The sequence below is a fragment of the Plectropomus leopardus genome, chromosome 6, assembly GCF_026936395.1.
Source record: "Plectropomus leopardus strain MGB_pleo_1.0 chromosome 6, ASM2693639v1, whole genome shotgun sequence".
Lineage (NCBI taxonomy): Eukaryota > Metazoa > Chordata > Actinopteri > Perciformes > Serranidae > Plectropomus > Plectropomus leopardus.
The window spans coordinates 15,988,709-16,011,609 of record NC_142181.1 but is presented as its reverse complement, the minus strand read 5'-3'; the positions used below and the strand labels follow the sequence as shown (position 1 = coordinate 16,011,609).

Sequence of the window (22,901 nt, the reverse complement as noted above, 5' to 3'; positions counted from 1 at the left end):
ATATATATAAGATTATTAGAACACAGTGCTGGTCAACAGATAATCATCTCTTCTGATATCGTATAACATCTTGTTTAATATTGGTTATAATTACAGGATGGATTAAATAGATACATGAAACAGAGATTATTTTCCCTCTGGTAAGAGATCATAGTATGAGCGCAATTATACACCTCAAGGTATATTAATAATAACAAATACTCAATAGAGCTTCATGCAGTCTTGTTCTTGCCAGAAAACCAGAGATACTACTTTGCCTTAACTTTACCTCACTGCCTCATCTTTACACTTGTTCTTTCAGGCTCTGCAAAAGTTAGCGAGCCAGTACCTGAAGAGAGACTGGCCTGGAATCAACCCTGATGACCAGAGGACAGACTACAGGTGTGTGTGCGTGCGTGCGTGCGTGCGTGCGTGCGGCATGTAGAAAAAACATATTAGGCATGCACAATATTGGATATTTTACTGTGTACAATATGCTGATACTTTCCAACTCATTTTGGCTGAAGGCTGATGCTGATATCATTATATGCACAAATACAAATTAACATTTAATTATGCCTACTTTTACTGTGATGGCCCACTGGCATATGCAGACAAAATATTTAAACTTAGATTACGTGGAAATCTTACCATATTTATATTTATGCAGCAACAAAACTATAATTCATTTTATTTTAACAGGCTTGGATTATGCTCTCCCTAAGACAGTCCTGACAGTAGCCTCAACCAGGGTGAATTTGACCCATTTTGACTAATTAAAGTCGCATAATGACAGCATCATCTTATCGGCCTGTCATATTGTCAGAAATGTTTGTTTGTGACTGGTGAGGATATTTCCTTTTAAAGTTTTTATCTGCTGATACCGATGATGTGCAGATATCATTGAACAACCTCTACATAATATGGTCAGCAGCACATTCATGAGTAAATATTTACTGTCACAGACAGACACACTGAAATACAGGGTTCCCACAATCATAGAAATTTGGAAAAGTCACAGAATTTTACATTCTCATTTGCCAGACCTGGAAAAGTAATATATTTAGCAAAAATCACTGAAAGTGTTGAAAATGTCATGGAGTTTTGTTGTGTGGAAAAAAATGAATAGTTACAGGTATCTACCGAGGATAACCTTCCACACTATGTAATGTAACGGTAATTTTTTTTTTTTTCCTGGAAGTTAGCTGCTGACTTAACGGAGCTCTAATAAGTTCAAACTTTGAGCTGTACGAATGTTGTTTTAGCATCAACATTGCGATGTGCAATAGTTGGACACGGGATGTCAAGTCAGACAAATTAACTCAAACCACTAATTTGGTGCTTAATACAAATAGAAAACTGTCATGGTTCTTATTTTCCATGACTAATATCAGCCAAGGCTTCCACTTTAAGACAGGGTACGTGTAAAGATGACATAATGTAGTAATGTCTGTTATGGGAAGTTTGTGTAGAAAAGTACCATAACTGGGACAGCAAGTGCCACAGACACAGTGAAGTACATGTTTTTCCAAAATGGAAATTTTAATACGAGTCCTTGAAAAGACATGGAAAGTTTTGAAATTTTGTCCCACAAAATATGTGAGAACTCTGGAAATATTAAGCCTCAAGCTGGATCTGACTTACTGTGAAAACTAGAAACAAAGGCATTAACTCTGCAGGTCAGGCATTAGTTTTGTGCCTTTTGGTTCTAGCAACTACTACATCGTTTCCTCTTCCAGGTGCATGCATACACAGTTTCACAGGCAAACACACAGTGATGTAGGGAATTTAAAAATGTAGCTTCTCTGCAGGAGAACTTTACATTTATAACTTTATGTTTCTAACCAACTGCCTTTGGGAGTACAAGTTGTAGAACAGCAACCATCCAACATTTTGTGCTTCTTCTCTCCAACAAGGAATGTGTATGCTGTGTGGAGGTCCTATTTAGAAGGCACAGTGCAGGTGAGCCAGTCCAGGCTCAACGTGTGTGACAACTACAAAAGTCAAGTATCAGAGCCCGCTAAGACTGTTAGACTCTACAAGGAGCAGCAACTCAAAAAGGTGAGCAGATGCATGGGCGTAGGAGTTAGTCATAGTTTCCCGAAGCAATCTTTATTCTCTATCCCTCTTAACAAACGTCCTTCCATGTACTCACACTGAGTTACTGTGACTCATGTTTGTCTGGGCTTTCTCCTACAACTCGCCTGTATTCCCTTTTCTCTTCACAGACCATAGATCAGCTGAGTGGCATACAAGCAGAGCTGCAGGAGTCAGTGAAGGAGTTGGCCAAAGCCAAGAAAAAATACTACGACTGTGAGCAGGTTGCCCACGCAGTGCGAGAGAAGGCTGACATCGAGGCCAAGTAAGCTCACCGCGGCACTGTGCATGTGTGTGTGTGTTGGTAGGGATGTACGTAAAACAAAAAATAACTAAACAGATGGTCTCCATTGTCAGAAAGAATACCATCGAGAAAAGAAAGTTGGTTAACCTCACAAAGAAACTGAGGCCTTACATGTGTGAGAGAGATGGAGAGAGAGGGAGAGGGAGAAACCATGGAGGCTCATTTAAGCAAGCCATTGCATATGTATAGTGGTGTCTATAAGTCAGATGGGGAGAATACTGACCAACAGGGACCAAAACTCCACAAGAGCATAAGAACAGAACAGGAGTTTGACCATATTGGTGGGTGCAGTTTGCAGATATAAAAATTAGGGCTCCTGGAGATCATTCACCGGTCTGTTATCACTTTCATTAATCTTAAAACAACCTTAACTGGTATTTAAATGTCTTCAATCAGTCTTTCAAAAAAAGTTTTCTTTTTAGATCTTGCTGTTATTTCAAGCTGATTTTTTTCAAACAAATAAAGAATATTGCAGTGAAAAGGGGGGAAAAAAAGCATTTCAAGATTTTATATTAGGATTGGGTTGAGACACGAAGAAGGCTTTTTCCCAGGAGCTGAATCTAAGAATTATGAGAAAATGGTCAGCAATTCATATTGATCTTAAATTGAGCTCAGTTATGTCTAGAAGAAATAGGCTGGACAAAGAAGAGATCTTATTTTGGATTAGATTTTTCTCTGGGACAGATCAGGATAATGGAGCCAACAACACTCAAATTTTGTATCCATCCAGGATACTCAAGCATTGGATCCTGTCTGCTGGTTGCTGTCACTGTTGCCTAAATAAGATGAGGAACTGTAAAATCAACTAAAGCTGGGCTTTTAACCAAGACTCAGTGTACTTCATGCAAGTTTTTCAAAATCAAGATGGAAATCAAATGCATTAAAATCCCACATGCAGAGTGAGAAGAAAATTTAGAAACACCAACAAATTTTGTTCTTCATCTGCGCCATGCACCCAAAAGTCATGTTTATGTAACAGCAATCCTCTGGGCAAATGTATCCCTTAACCTGGTAACTGATGTCAGTGTAAAACTGGTACTGTACTGAAATTTTATTCCAAATGGCATTAAAAAGTCTTAAATCAAACTGGCCTTTAGTTAAAGGAACCCTGAAAATGTTTTCTCCTTAGCTTTCTAGGTAGATTTAAATATATTGTCTTGTGTTTTTCACTATATAGCAAGTTTAATTGGATTTCTTATTAAATAGCCCCTTTAGTAGTAGAGAACTTGAGTTCCTCCTATGAGTTTAATATTTTGAAGCTTTGTGCCACAATTAGTACCAAAGTTTGATCCAGTGCTGATGAGTGTTGTTTTTCTCCCAGCCCCAGGTAACAGTAGCTATGGTGACATTTTCACTTCATTGAGTTCCTGGCTTCGGTTAGCGCTTACATTGATTGGCCAGTCAACTCATTTCTGTTTTCTATCACTCAGTAGAAAGACACAGAAATTACTGCATTGCTGCTGTGTCGTTATGTGTGTGCATGTGTGCGTTTAAGTAGAGAAAAATGGCCAGACATTAGTCATTGTCGGGCACGGGGAACACACAGGAGGACATAGATTCGAATGCAGAGACACAACACACTTTTAACACCACTTGGCTGCATAGAGCAGGTATGCTCACATATAAAGGCAAGTGACTGTCATCATCACACACTTCAAATGCATTTTGCCTTGGTATGTATGAGAGTCGGTGAAGTACACACAGCCTTTTTTGCACAAATAAGTAGAACAAAATCGCAGACCACACACAAACACAAATGCATCCGCACTGGCTCACTCTATCATTTTATCAGACACGTCTTCTGATGTCACCGTCAATATAAATCACGGTGGCTGGATAAGGCTGAGATTTATTGCTGTCAAGCTGCAGCCTGTTCAGGGTCAATATATGATGCCTTCTCTGAGTCAGAGGTTTGAGATCAGAGTTATGATGTTGAAGTACCTGGGTCTTTTTTTTTTCTACCTCACCTTGCTGTTGATATATTTAATCTGTGGTTGTGAATGAAGTGAATGTCAGCAGAGATGTCAGAAAACAAAGCACTTCGCCTTTTGTTTTTAGTATTTTAAGTGTGCAAACAGTGTTGTAGTCAAGACCACCTAAACCAAGACCAAGTCCCCAGACCAGAGTGTATCAAGACTGAGACAAGACCAAGACCAGACTAGTGCAAATGCCACACCTCATGACGTATTTAGAATAAAGTGTGGAACATGCAAAATCATAGGAACTCCTCAAAATGATCTTAAAGATCCACAATCTTATAAAACACCTTTAGAAAACAAATGAAGATTTCTCTTCATTCATGCCTTTTATTACCACACTGTATATACACATATGTGTATATGTATAAGTTTTCCATGACAAATGTCTTGATAAAATAAAAAACAGGCATTGCAGAGGTGAATAATATGTATTGGCATTTTATTTTGTTTTCTACCAAACTTTCTTTTTTTTTTTTTTGTCGTTGTTGAATTTAAGTTAGAGATTGATGCTTTCTTTATTAAGATTAACTTAACGGCTCTGTTTCTTTTTTTTCAGGTCCAAACTGGGTCTTTTTCAGTCAAGAATTAGTTTACAGAAAGCAAGTGTAAAGGTAAGAGGACTCATTGACAAAGATGCAAAAACAACACCATCGGTCTCTCTTAAGGCAGGTAGAGCTTTCAAACAGACTCTTTTAAAACCATGGTGTAAAAACAAAAGTGATTGTTTCTCTGTGCAACTCTAAGGAGTCCAAAACATCGAAAAAGACTCATGCTCCCTGCTTAAAGCTTAAAGCTCTGGTCTGCCACTGTAATGCAGTTTTGCAATATTGTCTGTGTCTTTTATTTCAGTTGAAAGCTAAAAGAAGTGATTGTAACTCCAAAGCGACACAGGCCAGGAACGACTATCTGCTAACGCTAGCTGCTGCCAACGCTCACCATGACCGCTACTACCATACAGATCTACTGCACTGCATACAGGTATTTACATTAAGATGGATACAAAGATTTGAAAGATGTGAATGGTGTGAGAGAGAACCCACAGCTTTGCCATGAATGCGGATATTTTAGTAAAACTACACATTTCTAGGCAGCTGAAATTGCAGTTTGTATTTCTTTAATGACATTTTCTTTTACTACAACAAGTAGTGACTTAAGAATCTCACACGCTGATAATACCCAGAGGGATTTTCCAGGAACGGGGACACATTTTCTGGCTCGAGAATTCAAAGGGGGAAGCTACTTTGAATTAAAGCTTAATGTGGGATAAAATGTCTTCCTTTTATGAGCACACAAAGTCAGTATTTGGAGGGGCAAAATTCATACATGACAAAGTGATGATTTCACAGTTTTGAGTCTTCAAAGAGAGTCATAGGGTTCTCTGTATGCATGATTTGAAAGGGGCTTATGTGAAGAAAAATCCAGCAAAATGAGCCACATGGATGTTTGCACTAAGCAAATGATTGGTAGGCATGAAATGATATTTTCCACAATGTTGAATGATATGTATTAAGGCTAGAGGAATTCTTAGAAAGCTTTGTCAAAGTTTGTGAAAGATCATCAAAGGACAGATGCAGATAGCTTTGCTGCTGCAGTGATGTTTTCTTTTTCTGTGTGCAATTAATATTTTCCTTCATATGACATGTATCACTGTGAGCTTGAATGTGTTTATTATTTGATAACATAGTTGTGGATTGAAGTTAGGTTGAGTTCTGGTTTTGTTAGTCAGATGAAGCGGACGAGCTTTGATTTTATGTAGTCAGTTTGATTAAAAAGTAACCTACTTTAGCAACTTGTGCTGATGGCACCACATCTCTGAATCCATTGTATTGCATCAGAAAGAAGCAATATTACAATGCAATTACCTTAATATTATGTTTGTTTATAAATGTACTGACGGAGTCAGTAGTGTCTGACAGGTTGTGTGCAATTTACTGCAGAGCCTGAGGACCGGAAACATGAGATTTCACTTCAGTAGAGTTGGAGAGGGGAAAGTTGTGTTCAGTACATGCCGTGTTTGTTTACTAGAAAGTTCATGTGTCTTTTGGGGTGACAAAAGTCTCTCAAGAAAGCTAAAACATGAGAACATGGCAACATTTTGAATTTTAAGCTGATGAAAGAGGTGTCCTAACTGGCCTTGGGTGACACAGTGCTCCATTCTGAGCTGAACTTTTATCAGATGTACTGTTTCTACTTAATCCTGTCATTGGCTTTGAAAGCGCCACAATGGACGAAGAAGGGCTCATTCATGAAGTTTAAACAAGGAGTTACACCTAAGATACCACCTAATTTTACTACAGAAACTTAAATAATTTGGCAGCTGGCTGGAGGGAGATCACCAGGGAGCTGAATGTTTCTGGTAAATGACCATCGCTGATAACGTAATTGCTGTTGGCTATAATGTATGTAATTTCCAGTAAGTATCACAATATAAAACTTGTGTTTTGTTTAAAAAGTACAAAATGTAGGAAAAAAGCAAGTATCCTACTCACCCATCTTCCAAGTGGTTCTGTCTCCAGTATGATCCTGGGTGCGCAGCTGATAGGTAACTGGTTTGTTTACACAACATAACAAAAGTACATATTTATTGGATTCAGTGTTGAGAAAGAGTCTGATGCGACGCTTTAGTCGGACGCTCATTTGATGTTTAGAAACGGTGTCAATATGTTCCACTTTTAGTTTAGTTTAGTTTATTTGCACATTAAAAGAAGGAAATAACAATACAAATATGATTAAAATAAAACATTGTGCAGAGGTTTGAAGCCTCAACAGGCTTATAAGAATACCTCCCCTCAGACAAGAGCGAGAGTTTTAGGCAGCTTTGAAGTGGCTGCTAAGTCAAGTCCAACAACTGGTTGTAAAATTCAGTAGACTGGTCTGGTCCAGTGTTTGGCGTAATATTAAACTGGTAAAAAAAAAATTTCAATCAGGTTAAAGCAAGTTCTTCAACTTGCAAAAGTGATAATTTGTGACACAGAAGCCAGTTTGCCATCACCCCTCTTATTTATTTCACCAGCAGTAGCAAGCTGCTGTTTATATGTAGCAACATGTGGTACTGCATGACCTTTCTGGCGCATGCACAAAATCAAAACACAGGAAGAAATTGGACTAAAATATCTACATTCCATTGTGGTTACAAGACAAGAAAACCAAGACTATTAATGAAACGCAGACACACACACACAAAATGACTGCCCTGTGCGCCGACGGACACACCTTAGCTGCTGTGTGTGGTGAATAACTTAAGCAGCTGAGCAACGGTTATGTCAGCCTTTTTTTAAATACCGCACAACCATGTCTGTCTGACACACACAAACTTGTATGCACACATACACACACACAGACATCACACTTTGGATGTTTTCTTTATCCTGACAGTCATTGGTGTCAGCTATGACTCTGATTTGGCATTTAACACACATACAGACATGTAGAAAGACAGTAGCTGTGAGACTTTGCATCTGTATTGTTGCTGCTTTTAGTTTAATAGTAAGTTACATACATACATTCAGAATTAATGTAATATAATTTTAAAATTAATTAATTAATTGAGTCTGTCTGCTTCTCTAAATCAATCAATCAATCAATCAATCAGTCAATTAGTCAATCCTTTATTTCAGACTCAGGGTCCATATAAAAAGACAGAACATCACATATACTTAGCTTTTTAAAATTTTGTGCAATTTCTGTCTTCAGAAGCTTTTCCCCAGTTCCTTTCTTCTCCTCCTCCCTCACTCTCGCATACTCTGCCGTAGGCGTGTATGAGCATCTATACTATGAGGCCATTCTGAATAATAGATCCTTATCTCCTTGCAACAGAAGGATAGCACTGCAGGGAAAAATACACATGCACAAATACATGCACGCAAACACACAGAGAAAAAGGGACATTGCTAGAGGGATGCAATCTGCTCATCCTCTATCCCTCCTGCAGTTTTTTGGGGGGGGAGTTGTATTGTTGTGGTGTTTACAGGTCGTCACCTGAAAGTCACTGATTACAACATTCCGAAAGAGGGGGACCAAAATTTGCATCTCAAGAAAGGTTCTTTTCACAGTTTTTGCTCCATTGAGAAATGTTGAAAAACGCAGCCCAGACAGCAGCATCAATGGCAGACGCAAGAATAGCAGCCATAAAATAAATGCATAACCAAAGCAGCGCAATATAAGCCAGAAAACATTTGTAGCAGCTATAAAACAACAGAACTATGTTTTTGGGGACTTTTCTATTCATCATGGACTCCATATTCAACAGCACTCATATTCAAGCTATAACATTTATTGCCCTCTCAGAGCATTTGCATTGCTGTGGACATTATTTTCAGACATGGGAGAACATTTTAGAATGGATATGTGGCAGATTGCCAACTTCACGGCGGGGAAAGTTTTCCAGCTCTATCTGGATCAAGACCTTTTCTGTCTTTCATATTGAACTATACAGAAGAAGATAATTAAATTATTGCAATAGATAATTGAGTGGTTTTCTAGATATGAGGCTTGAGGAGACTTGTAATTAAAAGCCCTGTTTGAATCTGGACTTCACTTCATAAATACTGACTGTGCTGACTGTGGCTGCAGGAATAACATATATCTTACACTGAGCGCTACTGTCCTTGTCAATGCGACAGTTGTAGTGAAAGGGCAGTGGAGGAACAGGCTGCTCCACGTCTCCCTCTGCTGTTGGCAGTCGATGCTCTTATATCTATCTTTGAAGTCCCCTGCTCACACACTGTCACTTACAGTTACACCTCTGCTGCCCTGTCTGCTCCTCTGTGCTGTACTTATTGTTCTGGCTGATGCAGTTATTCAGCCCAAAAACACGTGCAGACACACTGGCCACGATATGGGGACGGGGCTTTCTCTGGGAGCTGACTCACTCCATTTCAACATTACCGTAAATGGATGAAAGAAGGAGGGGAGGAAAGGAAGAAAGGGGGAGGAGGAAATGAGCAGAGTGATGAGGGAACATTTAAAGAGAAGTCAGCCAACAACCCACCCTTAATGACATAATTTCCTTGTCAATTTCCCATTGTTTCATATGTTTGTGAGTGCAAATGCTACTTCCGTGTATGAACACGTTACATTTTTGTTGTATGTTTACTGCATGTAGTGTCTGTGTGAGAAAAAGACTCTGTAGGTGTTACTGAGAGGCTGTAGACTTGTCCTAAAACACCCGCTGGCCAGCACAGAGGGTATCGAGAGTGTGAGCTTCTATGAAGTACTTTGACTAGGGCAGAGTATGAGCGTCTGAGTATTTGAGAAAGTGTGTGTTTGTGTGTGTGTCTGCGGTCTCTGTGTTTTGTTGAATTGGAATCTGAACCCCTTCACCTTCCCCTGCAGCTGTGAGAACGCTATCCAAAGAACACACCAAACACACACACACACACACACACACACACACACATCTCCCATTTACACTCATTCTGGTTCTCTCTCTCTTTCTCACTCTTTCATACCTTTTCAAGTGCCCTCTCTTCCCATCATACCTCCTCCTCTCCATTAGCCTCTCTCTCTTTCCTCTCTGTCTGATCTGTCTGTTTGGCAATGTGGCCTACAGCTTGGCAGCGCTATCCCCCAGCTCCCCATAGAAAGGCTGTTTGGACTGCATACTCCAATAAAATCTCTTTATATCGTCACATCAGAATCCACATCTAATGATATGAGCTGTCAAATGAAAACATCTGCTCAGTGTCTGTCCTTCCTTTGACTTCGCTCTTGTCTCCCATTGTTCATCCCGCTCTCTTTAATTCATAAAAATATGTGTCCTCAGCATAAGACAACATACTATTAGCCTTTTCAGTAGATTTTTTCGAGTGTTTGCAGCAATGCCAGGCCAGGGATGAAGTGTGTTTGTGTGTGTGTGTGTGTGTGTGTGTGTGTGTGTGTGTGTGTGTGTGTGTGTGTGTGTGTGTGTGTGTGTGTGTGTGTGTGTGTGTGTGTGTGTGTGTGTGTTTGTGTGTGTGTGTGTGTACTACGTGTGTGTGACAAACCAAGCCAACACTTGTTAAATTAAAACCTGTATTTCAACACCTTAGACACTGGCTTGTTAGACTACTTGTTCAGTTAAATCTTGGAGTTACATTAATTACATCCAACATTTGATCAGTAAGATTGTTAAGGTGGCAAGTTGTCTAGTCATAAGTGCAAGGGAACTAACAGGAGAGAGAGGGAACTGTCAATTAATCACAGTCTGCACATGCCCACACAGCCTAGAGAATGAGTCTAATTGTGCCTAGTTTACACTACATGATAGTGTTGTCGAAAATGTTGATTTATTAGTACATCTTGATTCTGATTATATAAAATGGTTTAAAAACTCATTTTTTGCAGCATTGATATACTGGAACCAGCTACACTTTCTTGCTCTCTCTTATGGTTAATGTTAATTATAGTCATTCTGCTGTTTTCTACTGAGCATTTTTTTTAAAAGTATGCTTTTGATGTCAGTGTCAAAAATCCAGGTACTGCATCAAAATCCCAATATTCTGACAACACTACTACAAGACCTCAGCCCTGATTTCCCACTCACTGACAGTTTCTGGAGCCCTTGACAGAAGCCACAGATCAGAGGCAAATGCTGTTGGCTTGGCTCTCGCAAGTCGGCCGTCGAGCACTGTGTGTGAACTGTTAAAAGAGTAAAGCAGAGAAGCTTCCCGAGAGGCTTGTACGACAGACACATCCAAGATGTCTAGTATGCGAAATATCAGGGCTTGTTTGGGACCTGGTGTGTGACCTGTGACCCTCTGTTGCCGGTCACTTATGTGGTGTGAAAACCACAGTGAAATCAAGACTCGCGATTACAAGACAGCAAGTTTCCTGAAAAGTTCAGCGTTCTGAACACCTGTGTTGGTGGATTACGAGTCTTTAATCATGTTTTTTATCACAGCAACATGTCTGTCTTGTCTGCTATTGAGACACTCAACAGTTTTACTGGTTTTTGAATACTCATGTTGTGTCTAGATTAGGTAATTTGCCAAAGAAAACATGAATGCTGCAAAAGCTTTGTGTTTTTTCTTATTTGTATTGCTGATGTTGTTGCGTAGTGTCCTCAAACATACCTACTGTATGTAAACTCTATGTAAACATAAATTTGAATAAGGATTTCTTTGTCTAATGCCTTTAGGAAAAATAGTGTTAAAAATGTTTCTTCACGTTATTTTCTTATGTCCAGAACAGCTACTTAAATTGTACAAACAAACTAGTTACATATCCCTGGAGGTGAAGTGTTCCTCCAGGCTCAAAAACAAGACACAAACAAGGGACAGCAAGAACACAAACATTGTTACAGACAGTCAGACTCCCAGTTGCGTAATAGTGATGATGAAATGATTGCTGGAAGTTTGATGCTGAGAAATGAGACAGTATTGGGTATCGTGGTGTCACGGTGAAAATGTAGATGAACAACTATATTACTGGCTGTGTTCATCTACTCTTTGACCCTCTCTCTCCTCTGTCCGTCTTTTTCTTGGGGCCTCCTAATGATTCCCTTGCACTCTCCACTTTATTATCAAGGATTATGGAATTACATTGAATTAATCCATTCCTCACTGTCCCTGGCCCTTCTCTCTCTCTGTCCTCTAGGCCTTGGATGGCAGGATCTATGAGCATGTGAAAGACTACCTGGTAGAGCTGAGTCGTACAGAGCTTGAGGCCTCCCAAGCCACACACAACACCTTCCAGTTTCTGCTGGACAAATCTACCAGGGTGAGTCAGAAGTGTTGAGAGACAAAGACCATCTGTATTCATTTTTAAGTCAGTACTTGTAGAAATAGTGTTTTTTGGTCTCAAACAGATACTGTGGGGGAATATTCATCCATCTTCTTGACATTGTGGAATGATCAAAATTCTTTTTTTTTTGCTAATGTGCATTTCTTCAGTGAAATAAATGTGACAGCTTGACATTTTGAGTTCATTTGGTATTACTAAGTACTGTTTGTCTTACATTACACAGTAGGAGAATTGTGCCGAGGGCTGAAGTCTACAACATCATTTTAATAAAAAAATATTTTAAACTGAAGAATGCAAGAATACTAACAAGACATTTCTAAGTAAACTAAAAGACACGCTGAAACGCACTAAATAATTAACAATATGACGCATGCATTATCAGTACAAAATAAAAAATAATGCCATGGATGTTTGTACCCCAAATGAAACAAACAATTTTCAAAGAGAAAACAATGAATTCATAACCAAAACACAACTGTGCGATTGGATTTCATCAATACAGTGTGTGCAGCTAAACATTTCTCAATAAACCATCACTTACAGCTGGTGGGCAGGGTTACATACCTGGGCTCTAACTTACCTACATGTCTATTATATTTTGTATGTTTTATCAGAAGGACTTGACTATGCTCCTAGCCCAGCTTGCAAGCTCTTTGACCTGAATACCCAAAACATCAAATCCAAAACCCATGTGTAAATATGAAACACTCACCCACTGTAGGCTTGATAGGTGGCTGTAAAAAAGTGTGCAGATTCAGAGGTTACAATGGATTCCAAAATTGAGTTTTTCACAGCAGGAAACCTGCATGCAAATACAAGATATTAACTATCTCCCCTTGTGTTTCTCTCAGATAATACAAGAGTACAACCAGCAGTTGTTCATGCAGGAGAACCCAGTGTTTCACAAAGCACACGACTTCCAGTTCCAGCCCAGTGAATGTGACACGGTGAGACACACACAGTTTGTTGTCGTACTTGTATTGTTTGTGTATGAACCTGTTTACACGGCAGGACAAGTTACACTATCTCTCCATTCTTGTCTCTTTCATTGCCGACACACACACACACACACACACACACACACACACACACACACACACACACACACACACACACACACACACACACACACACACACACACACAAAGATAGCAATCAGCCTCTTGTGTTGCCACATGCATGTGGGCTTTTCCCTCTTCCTACTTTTTCTGTTCCCTCCAAAATTTTACATCTGTGGCTAAAGCCTTTAGCTCATCTTAATCAGTTGAATCGCTGAAACAGAACTCATGTACCTTTATTTATATAATTTTAGAGAATCCCATTAATACATCTGGGGCTGAGAGGCTCGCCAAGCTGGAAATCGGAAAGCCAAAGCTCTGATCTTTCTTGCTCTCTAGAGAGATCTTTGGCTCTTTAGTTTCCAGCCTGTTGAGATTTTCTTTGTTAACAATTTAGGATGGAGTTTTCCAGATAAGTAGTGTCTGGTGACAGCATGACAGACGCATGACTCTACTCTGTGTTCTAATATTAATCGTTTTAACGCCAAATGTTATGTGTCCTCTGGGAGCTTTTCTTTTTCGTTCTGACTTCTGTTCATCATTTACAAAAGTTACAACTTTTTTCTTTTTCAAATCAAGTTGTAGCTAAATGTTGAAAATATTTCAAATTCTGAAGTCTTTGTGATCATGATGCAGCAGTGGGAATCATGCTGTCTCACCCCTCTGGGGACATGTTACGTACTGCTGGCTAAAAAAGAGTCTCCCGGTGGACATTGGTCCTGATTCTTCTATCCTTTTCTCTTGTGTCAGAGTCATTGTATGTTCTGTTGATTCTCAGCTTCTTTCCTTCTTTCACTGTCTCTCTCTCTCGCTGTGTTCAGCTAAATTTTCTTTCCCTCTGATCCTTTCCTTTTTTGAAATATAGAAACTTTTAACATTTCTCTCGACAGTGTGCTCTTCCTTCTCTGTGTCTTCCTAATCCTGTTCAACCTTTGCTAACACTTCTCCCTAACCTTTCTTTTCCATTAACCCCTCCTTGTATTTGTCTGTCTGTGTGCTTGTACTGCTGCTCTTGGGTGTGTGGATGCGTGGACACCTGCGTGTGTATGTGTGTGTGCCAGACTCTGAGCTCGGTGCAGCAGTTGGTGGACATTGAGCCGTCGCCCGTCAGTGCCATGAGAATGACCCTGGCACAGGTAGTCATAACTGTTGTTAGCATTCTTCATTTTCATTCCTGACACAAACAATGGATCATCTACTCCATTTATGTCTATCTCTTTATCTATCTGTCTTAGTGACATTGATTTAATCACTCATGTTTTGCTTATCAAAGCCCTGGTAAATCTTTGAATAATAAACTCTTAACACTTGGTACTATGACTGACATTTTGCATGATTCTGGTAATAGGCTTACTGCTTTGCATTTAGTACACTTCATGATCATTATGGTATATGTTCAGAATCAAACATGTGGTTAATAATCAGATTGATAGATTACATGTTATGTTGAAAACTGATGTAAAATCCAGGGTTAAAGAAATATTTAAATCTCAGATGACCATTTGTACGTCAGTTACTCACCCCTTGTTATATGGAATTTAGAAAGAAAACTGTTTATTAATTGAAGTCATAGGGGGCCGAAATTAATAACAGCAGAACTATATCAAAACATCCCAAACACATGCATTTTCACTAAAACTTTACTTCTTAAAACGCTTTTGCATAAACAGTTGCTGGCAGGGACGAGGAGTGTTCCTGTGCTGTTTATGTGCAAGTCTTTTAAATACTTTACTTATACTAATACTAAGCTTTCAGCAAAAAATGTTTGTGTTTGGGAAGTACTGAGAATACGACCAGATAAATGAGACTTGGATTGTACTGTATGACTTGTGTGAGAGTTTGTAAACTGATGCTTTGACATAGTTTTGCTGTTGTATAACGTGGACCCCTATTACTTCAATTCATCAAGTATTTTCTCTGTTTTTGGATTCTGTGTTCCCCATGGAGGCATACAAGAAAACGATAAAACTTAACGCAGGTGAGTTAATGATATACAAATGATCATTTGGGGTTGAAGTATTCCTTTAATATTATTACTATCACTCATTAAGGGGCTAGCTGTTTGTGATCATGACACAGTGGTTACCATACATAGCCATTTCCCTCACAAGAAGCCCTAGACTACGTAAATATATAGTGCTAAAGTGGACAGTACTTTCATTCATGACTTATCTTCGACTGACCGCAGACATTCGCAGTGCAGCATAGGTCAACTATAATAACCTTTACATCCCAAACATCCTTCCTGTCCAGCAGTATGGGCCAATCCCTCTTCCTAAACAGAAAGTTGTGTCGCCATTACATCATGTCTAGCCTTTTTACAAGTATGTACAGGTAAAAAACTTAAGGATAGATGTTCCTCTTTTGCTCCAATTTATGTAAATGTTATTGCAAGTTACTGGGTAATCGGCATACGTTTTTCATGGAAAAATGACCATGACTATTGCATACTACAGCATAACCAAGCAGGCATGGATACAGTTGAACCTATGACATCATGCCCAATGGTGATGTAATCAATAACACTAAGCCTGACAAATGCATGTGAGGCTCCGAATTACTGGTTTTAAATAGATATTCAGTCACAACCTCAGTAACTTGAGTGTAACTTTGTTTTTATGCAACAGAGAAATCAGTCTAGAGAAAGAACAGCGGTTGTTTCACGTGTTTCTTATTTTTCTTATTTATAATTAACTCTCCGCTGACTATTACAGCATGACTTTTTCAACCTACTATCTCTCCTTAACATTCCCCTAGTGGTTGCAATTGAAATCAGTTTTAGACAAATTATCAGTTATTTAAGCATTATTTATTCAGAAAATCTCATTAAAATCGGGGGGGTTGCACAAGAGGCTAACAACAAATAACATATACACAATATCTGAATAAGAATATTAGTTAATTTGAAAAAAGAAACATTGCACACAAAAACAAACATAGCCACACTAATAAAAAAAAATAAAAACATCATTAGAAATATAAACTAATTATTTGTTACAATCTCTTCTAACTTTTAAGCTCTGTTGCAGTTGTCCAGTAGTAAAGTGCAAAGTCTTATTAGTTTAAAAGCTCTTTTGCCCTGTATTGTCTCTGGTTGCTCCTGATAATGAAACAAGGGGGCCGCATTTTCTAGATTTCTGAATACGGCTGTTATGACAGTGATTCTGCAGCACTGTAATACTTTGATACCGTCATCTGCTAGTGAGCAATGCATTCCCAGCAGCAGATGACTTATCTAATGCCATAACCTTGTTTCTGTTGCGTCATCTTCTGAAATATCACTACACTATCATCGGCCTCCTGTAGATAAATGAGTCAAATGTTATGTGTGTGATTTTTATTTGCACATTTGTAGTGTGTTATGGGTTCAGAATATAGTCATCGCAGCAGGCAGAATGACCCTCTCTGTGCCTGTTTTGTTTTTCTTTTTTGTTGTTTGTGTGTGTATTTTCTTTGTTAGATTCTGTGTCAGCCCATCCTTATCAAACCACCACACCGAATTCAAGCTATTGCTGAATGTGAATAAGTAAAAGTGTTAGTATTGTGTGAGTACATTCTGTCAGATTAATAAGGACATTTATTCTCTTTAGTGTTTGCATCTGCAAGCACAACCCTATAAAACAGAAAATGTTGGCTGCACAAGAATTGGATATTAAATAATAATAAAACTAAGAATAAAACTAAATTAGATTAAGGTTGCTAGTTGGCAGTCTATGTCTGGTTTATTAGGATAACTTCTTTTTGCCATTAATGCACATAAATATTCTAACCATAGCAATGCAACTGCAGGCTGTGCAGACACCCTGAAATCAGTCTCCCTCTGCTTTTTAAAATCCATTAAACAGCTTTCATAGAAATACTGCTGCCTTGACTTAAGTGTGATACAGGTCCTGTTCAACATGATGTATTATATTAGTCAGTGTGTCTCTGCAAGCTGTGGGAAGAGATCCTATTTTAGAAAAAAAAAACAAAAACAGCAGAAGCCTCTAATGTGTGAAAAGATGCATTAGAAAGACAGTAGTAGCTTCTTATCATGGCAAAAACATAATTGGATTTAGAGACTTTTGGGGGGCATTTTTGCCTTGATGTATTTTAGAAAAGACATCCAACAAGTGATTAGAGGGAGGGGGTGACATAGAACAGGAGTCCTCAGCTGGAACAAACTCCAGACTTTGTGATTGCATGAAAGGTCTTAAACTAACAGTCGCAACAAGGCCCCAGGTTTCCTACACAGAATGGAAAAGTATAGAATTTGATTTTAGTAATTTCCAGACCTGGATAAGTATAAAAAAAGCAAAGAAAGTATGGAAAAACAGTCATGTTTCTTGGCTATTGCCCTCATTCTTTTTCTTACAATATAAAATTCAGAACTGCTAAAAATAACTGATAAAACACACAGAGTGCTTTTTATGGCATTTTTGGAGCAGGCAGCCAGCACAGCCAAAATGCTTTCCACTGTATGAGAGAAAGAGCAGGCCAGAGCGAGCTGAAGGTCATCAAAAACAAGGCAAGAAGCATGCCCTGCGACTGAATGTACACTCCTAAGAGCTGCCTCTATACCTGTACATTACAGCCTGCAAAACACCTCTTACAACCAAATCAGGACACCCAAGCCCATATTTGTTTAAAAGAAAATGCGGCAATATCTTTGAATTACATAAATACAGAATCACAAATAACTACATTTTAGCTTGTTTGAACAGTTACGAATTTTGAAGTGTTGTAGTAAACAGCAAGGTAATTGGAAAATCTTTTCTGTGTAAGGAAACCTTTATGGCTGTGTTTATCGTCACTGTGAATAAACAACGCTGCACAGATGTTGTGAAAATGACATCACTGTACAATGCATAACTTTCTTCAACTCAACTCGACTTGAACTTCAGTACTTATTCATAAAAGAGACTGAAAATAGGTTGGAAAATAATTTGAATATAGGTAGCACTAGTTTGGGCAGAGTAATTGACAGTGGAACATTGTCTAACTTTTTGCACAGGATTGTGGACTGAATTTGGGGTTAATAATAATAATACCTTGGACTTATATAGTGCTTTTCTGGATACTCAAACAGGCTTTACCAAATAAAGAAATAATAATAATAATTCATAAGGGTTAATGCAAGTTTTCTTAGGACTGGCTATTTGTACTTAAACATCAAATACAGTCTGAAAAATCTGTAAAAGTCTGGAACTTTGAGTGTGAAAAAGTATCGAAAGTTAAGCAAAATGTGTACAAAACCTGGATCCCAGGGTTTAGACTTAAAAACATAAACTTATTCACCAACATACACCGTGCAATCATGCAGACAGACAGATACATCTGACACAGTTCTTTCTCAACCTTTCATCCCTGTGGTTTCAGAATAACACAGTTGTTCAATATAGTCCTCTAAATGACTGTTATTATGACAGTGGAGGTTGTTATCCAAGTACAGTATGATCACAGCATTTTGAGTTCACTGTGCTGTACTTCACATTTCACTGAGACTGTCTAGACATAATTTTATTTTGTCATCACATTTACATTAGTTGCTAATGGTTAATTAATGCAACCTTGACTTGATGAATTTGTATTTGACACTTGCAAATCAATACATTTAAAACTCAATCTGGTTAACATATCAACATTACATCATGATAATTAAATATAAAGAAATAAATTATTTTGTACTGTATTGTACCATGTCACATAATGCCCTAAAGTAGATGTTTCACATTGAACTTTTCAAGGATCTCCCAGACTTTTTTTAGGGTCTTACCAGCATCTTTTATGCTTTAGAGATAAAGCTGAAATGCAGAATGAGGAATTGAAAAAAACAGCATCACAGAAAGTCACTTAAAGGTCACATGCAAGGAGAAGATTCAGATTGTTTTGCTGCCTGCATTCACATTTTCCTCACAGATGTAGATGCAGTTAGGCCACCTGAAAGAAATGCTTATTTACTTTGTTGACTCTATCAACCTTATACCAATAAAGTATCGAGGCCCAATTTGCTAAGCTCCCTTCACAATATGTCAGCTAAGAGCCACTGTTTAAATCTCGTTTTCTGCCTCCCTGCCTCAGCTCCCTCCCTCGCCCGAATGTAATTAAGCTGTAAATCTCCCATGTAATACTCTTCGTTTCACACCTATACTTAGCCAGATTTATGCTCTCTTGTTACTGAAGCAGCACATAATTAATAGATATGATGTGCATGGAAACTTGCAATTAAAATATCCTGTACTGTCGTCTAGCTAACACACTTTTATTATCAGATTATGGGAACCCCAGCCTCTGAGGGCCGTAAGCACACATCAGTGACACTGAATGCATGTACGTCCTGAGGCTCAGTTTGTTTTTGTTTGATGTAACAATTATTTTCTCTGCCTATAGCCTAAATAGATGTCGCACATTGCATTTTTGCATTTTTTATGAAACAGTTTACTGATATGTGTGACAGAATTTATCAGATCTACTGTATATTTGAAGATGTGTACATGAAAAAGGGAAACAGGTTAAAGGATTTTTTAATTACGCAACTGGGACAAGTGTACAGGTTTACTTACAAAAAAGTATCCTTTTCGTTTCCCTGTATAACCCACGTTTATTTTATACAGCAATGAAAAGATGTTAAGAGTCACATTTAAGTGAAGAAAAAAAACTATATTAGACTCGTAAAACTGACCTTTGGAGATTTCTTTTAATAAAGACACAAAAGCAGAAAGCAGCAAATGTACAAATTGAATTTTGCTTTTGGAAAAGGAATACAGATATATGATATATACAATATATATATACTGTCAAGGTAAAGGGCAGAAAGGACATCTTTCCACTTCCATCAAGCCATTTCTTTATAACACTTATGACAGCTAACCTTATTATTTTGATTTGTGGCATGGGAACCAGCTTTTTGGGTTGTGGTCAATATTCCTACAGTCAGAAAATTAAAAGACGAAGCTAAAGCCTTGTTTCCACCCGGCTGTCTGGTTCAGCTCAGTGTAGTTTGTTACATATTTGAACGCTGTTTTCAGTTTCCATTGTCAAAAGTGCGGATATACTAGTATGACTTTTTTTTCTGTTGCCCCTCTGTTAGGGTAGTGAGCAAACATATCAGATACTAAAGGGTGGAGCTACAAACACTGAAGTCTTTTGATTAGTCAATAGAGAATCTTAACAAGGACTCAATGGACAAACTTTTTATATTATTCCATCAATTGTGACAGAGATTGTAAACACTCCAGTCTTTTGTTTTTTGTCTTGTAAATGTTGGCACACCACCTTGTTCCATGCACAGTTAGCGAGGTGCAGATATCCCTATGCTTTACCGATGAAGAGGAAATACAGGGAGAGCTGGATGGAGTCACTATTAGGCCACTAATGGGTAATGACCCCACTGTTTGTAGTGGAAACCCAAATCAATTCTATAGTACATGTACATACTGGTTACATAAAGTTCTAAGGGTAATATACAGGTGTAAGCATGACTTTGTGCCACTTTTAAACAATAATAACATTTATCTCTTGTTCCTTTAAAGCTCTGAATACTTGTGGTATTTTTGTTAAGCATCAAGTATTCATGATAAATGCCAAAGCAAGGAAAACTTTTTAAAATGTTATTTACTAAGAAACTAACCCTAAAAAAGTCTGCTAATGCACTTAATTAGGATTGTGTAGGTGTGATTTGGTCAGAACAGAAGTGACAGTTACAAAACATCCCTAATTTTGACTCAAAGGTTGTTAAATTCTGCTTGGTGCACAGATGTGCGTAAAGTCACCGTTTTTCCAGCTATGTCCTCTCCACTTCAAACCATTGAGACACTAGATGAAGCGATACATCTGCCATGTAAAATAACCAAAACATTTTTTACTTCGGCAAAAAAAGTGCATTCATTATTACTAATAGTTACAATACTGTTTAAGATAACTATAGGCTGGCTCTGTTACTGGTAAGTGTTTAGTTGTTAGTGACTAGGTATGTAAACATTTAAATCAGAGACACATTTAATACATTAGTTTCTAAAGAGAAACTGCCACATGGTTATAACTAATATTGAAGGAACATATCTGCTTTTGTGTGGAAAAAAAAACAAAACAAAACAAAACACACATTTACAAAGGCCTGTTGCTGTGCACCTCCTGCTCTCTCACTTGGTAGCGCACACAAAAACACACGCTCGTGCTCTTTCACATGTGGTTTTAATAGCAGCTATTTTGCTCCAAGAGGATAACAATAGAGCCTTGCAAAGCACGCTGTATTAATTATGTGAGAAGGAAACAATCTTTCTCTCACACTTTTTTTTAAGCTCAATTAACAGCTTCTGCATTTCACACACATTGTGCCATTACTGCAGATGTACTTATGTGTGCACTTGTGTATGTGTGTATTTCCCTGCCATGCTTGTGTGTGTGGGGCTGGGTTCATGTGTGTGTTTACCCATGCCTGTCTGGTGTGCGTGTGTGTGTGTGTATGCGTGCGTGCGTGTGTGTATCAGAGTCGTCAGCTGGAGTCGGAGACGGGGACGACGGAGGAGCACAGTCTGAACAAGGAGGCCAGAAAATGGGCAACCAGAGTGGCCAGAGAACACAAGAACATCATACATTACAAGAGAGTAAGTGGACACACATGCTTACATTTGTCAACAATTTTAGAAATAGATCATCTGTTTTATAAGACACACACACACACACACACACACACACACACACACACACACACACACACACACACACTCTATTTCCAATCAAGTTATGTGTCTGTGTGTGTTTTTTCAGTGTCTGGAGGAGTGTGAGAGCCACGGCCTTCCCCCCACAGAGCAGGGGAGACTAGATCTTGAGTTGAAGATAGAGGACACCAAAGAAAACATTCGTAAAGCTGAGGTATGTGACTCACATTGACAACATTTTTGATCACACACAGGAGAAATATTTCCTTTGCACTATTGCATCAGTGTCAGCTTTCTGTGTGAAGTTTGCATGTTCACCCAATGTTGTTGTCCAGGTGCGCTGTGGAGAAATGATGGATAGATGTTTTCCCCCTCTCTCTGGAATTAAAGATGAATTATTCTTCTCTAACAAATTTTCTCAAACCTAGTTTACCAAAGTTGCCAGTGGGCAATATGTTACCTCAGTCCCCCCATCAGGAGGACCTTGTGTCTTTGACACTTGCACTATTGTTCAAAGCAAATGAAAAGATACTGAACTTGCACCGAATTGTGACTCTTAAAACCGTGGCATAAACTGCATTGTGTCTTGTGTGTACTGTTACACTTCTTATATTTATTAGGATGTAAGATGGAGTAGTTGGCCATTACAAACAACAAACGGTGTGTTCAAGGGGGAAAAAAAGAAGTGTGTCTTTGTAGGAAATTGATCATATTCTATTTTCCCCTAAAATATATACTGTAAAATCTGTGGTACTCATTGACACAAGAGTAGTAAATGTTGCATATTGTCGCTGACTCACTTCCCGTTGTAACATCAGTGCAGCATTACAAACAACCCCTTTGTTTCAGTGACAGCATCAAATTCAGCCTCGTCCTATTTTTCCTCTGCACCCAGTGTTTGGGCTGAGTGACTAATTATTTGTTAAATATTTTAAATACAAACAGTGGCAGTTGGCATTTCAATCTGCCCATCTGTGCAGCTGACGTGGCAGGGTGCAATTACCAAACATGGGCCAGGAGCGATCAATACACCTTTCACATTGCAGGAGATGTCAAATTATTTAAGTAATTCGACCATTGCTGTTCAAGGAGCCCAGTAATCCCAGGGTTTTGCTGTATTCTG

The 22,901-nt window shown here is 38.5% G+C and overlaps 1 protein-coding gene across 3 annotated transcripts in view; it reads left to right on the top strand.

Annotated features, from left to right (window-relative positions):
- The window catches only part of fchsd2 (FCH and double SH3 domains 2), an 81,063-nt gene that overhangs the window by 33,531 nt on the left and 24,631 nt on the right, over window positions 1-22,901 (top strand). For 2 of the 3 annotated variants that reach the window (XM_088078869.1, XM_088078868.1), the window contains exons 4-13: window positions 302-381; window positions 1,896-2,040; window positions 2,208-2,341; window positions 4,916-4,970; window positions 5,209-5,337; window positions 11,935-12,057; window positions 12,933-13,028; window positions 14,201-14,275; window positions 21,608-21,724; window positions 21,888-21,992. In XM_088078869.1, coding sequence (XP_087934995.1) covers window positions 302-381; window positions 1,896-2,040; window positions 2,208-2,341; window positions 4,916-4,970; window positions 5,209-5,337; window positions 11,935-12,057; window positions 12,933-13,028; window positions 14,201-14,275; window positions 21,608-21,724; window positions 21,888-21,992 — 1,059 coding nt within the window. The remainder of the gene's footprint in view (window positions 1-301; window positions 382-1,895; window positions 2,041-2,207; window positions 2,342-4,915; window positions 4,971-5,208; window positions 5,338-11,934; window positions 12,058-12,932; window positions 13,029-14,200; window positions 14,276-21,607; window positions 21,725-21,887; window positions 21,993-22,901) is intronic. The other variant, XM_088078870.1, reaches the window with a different exon arrangement.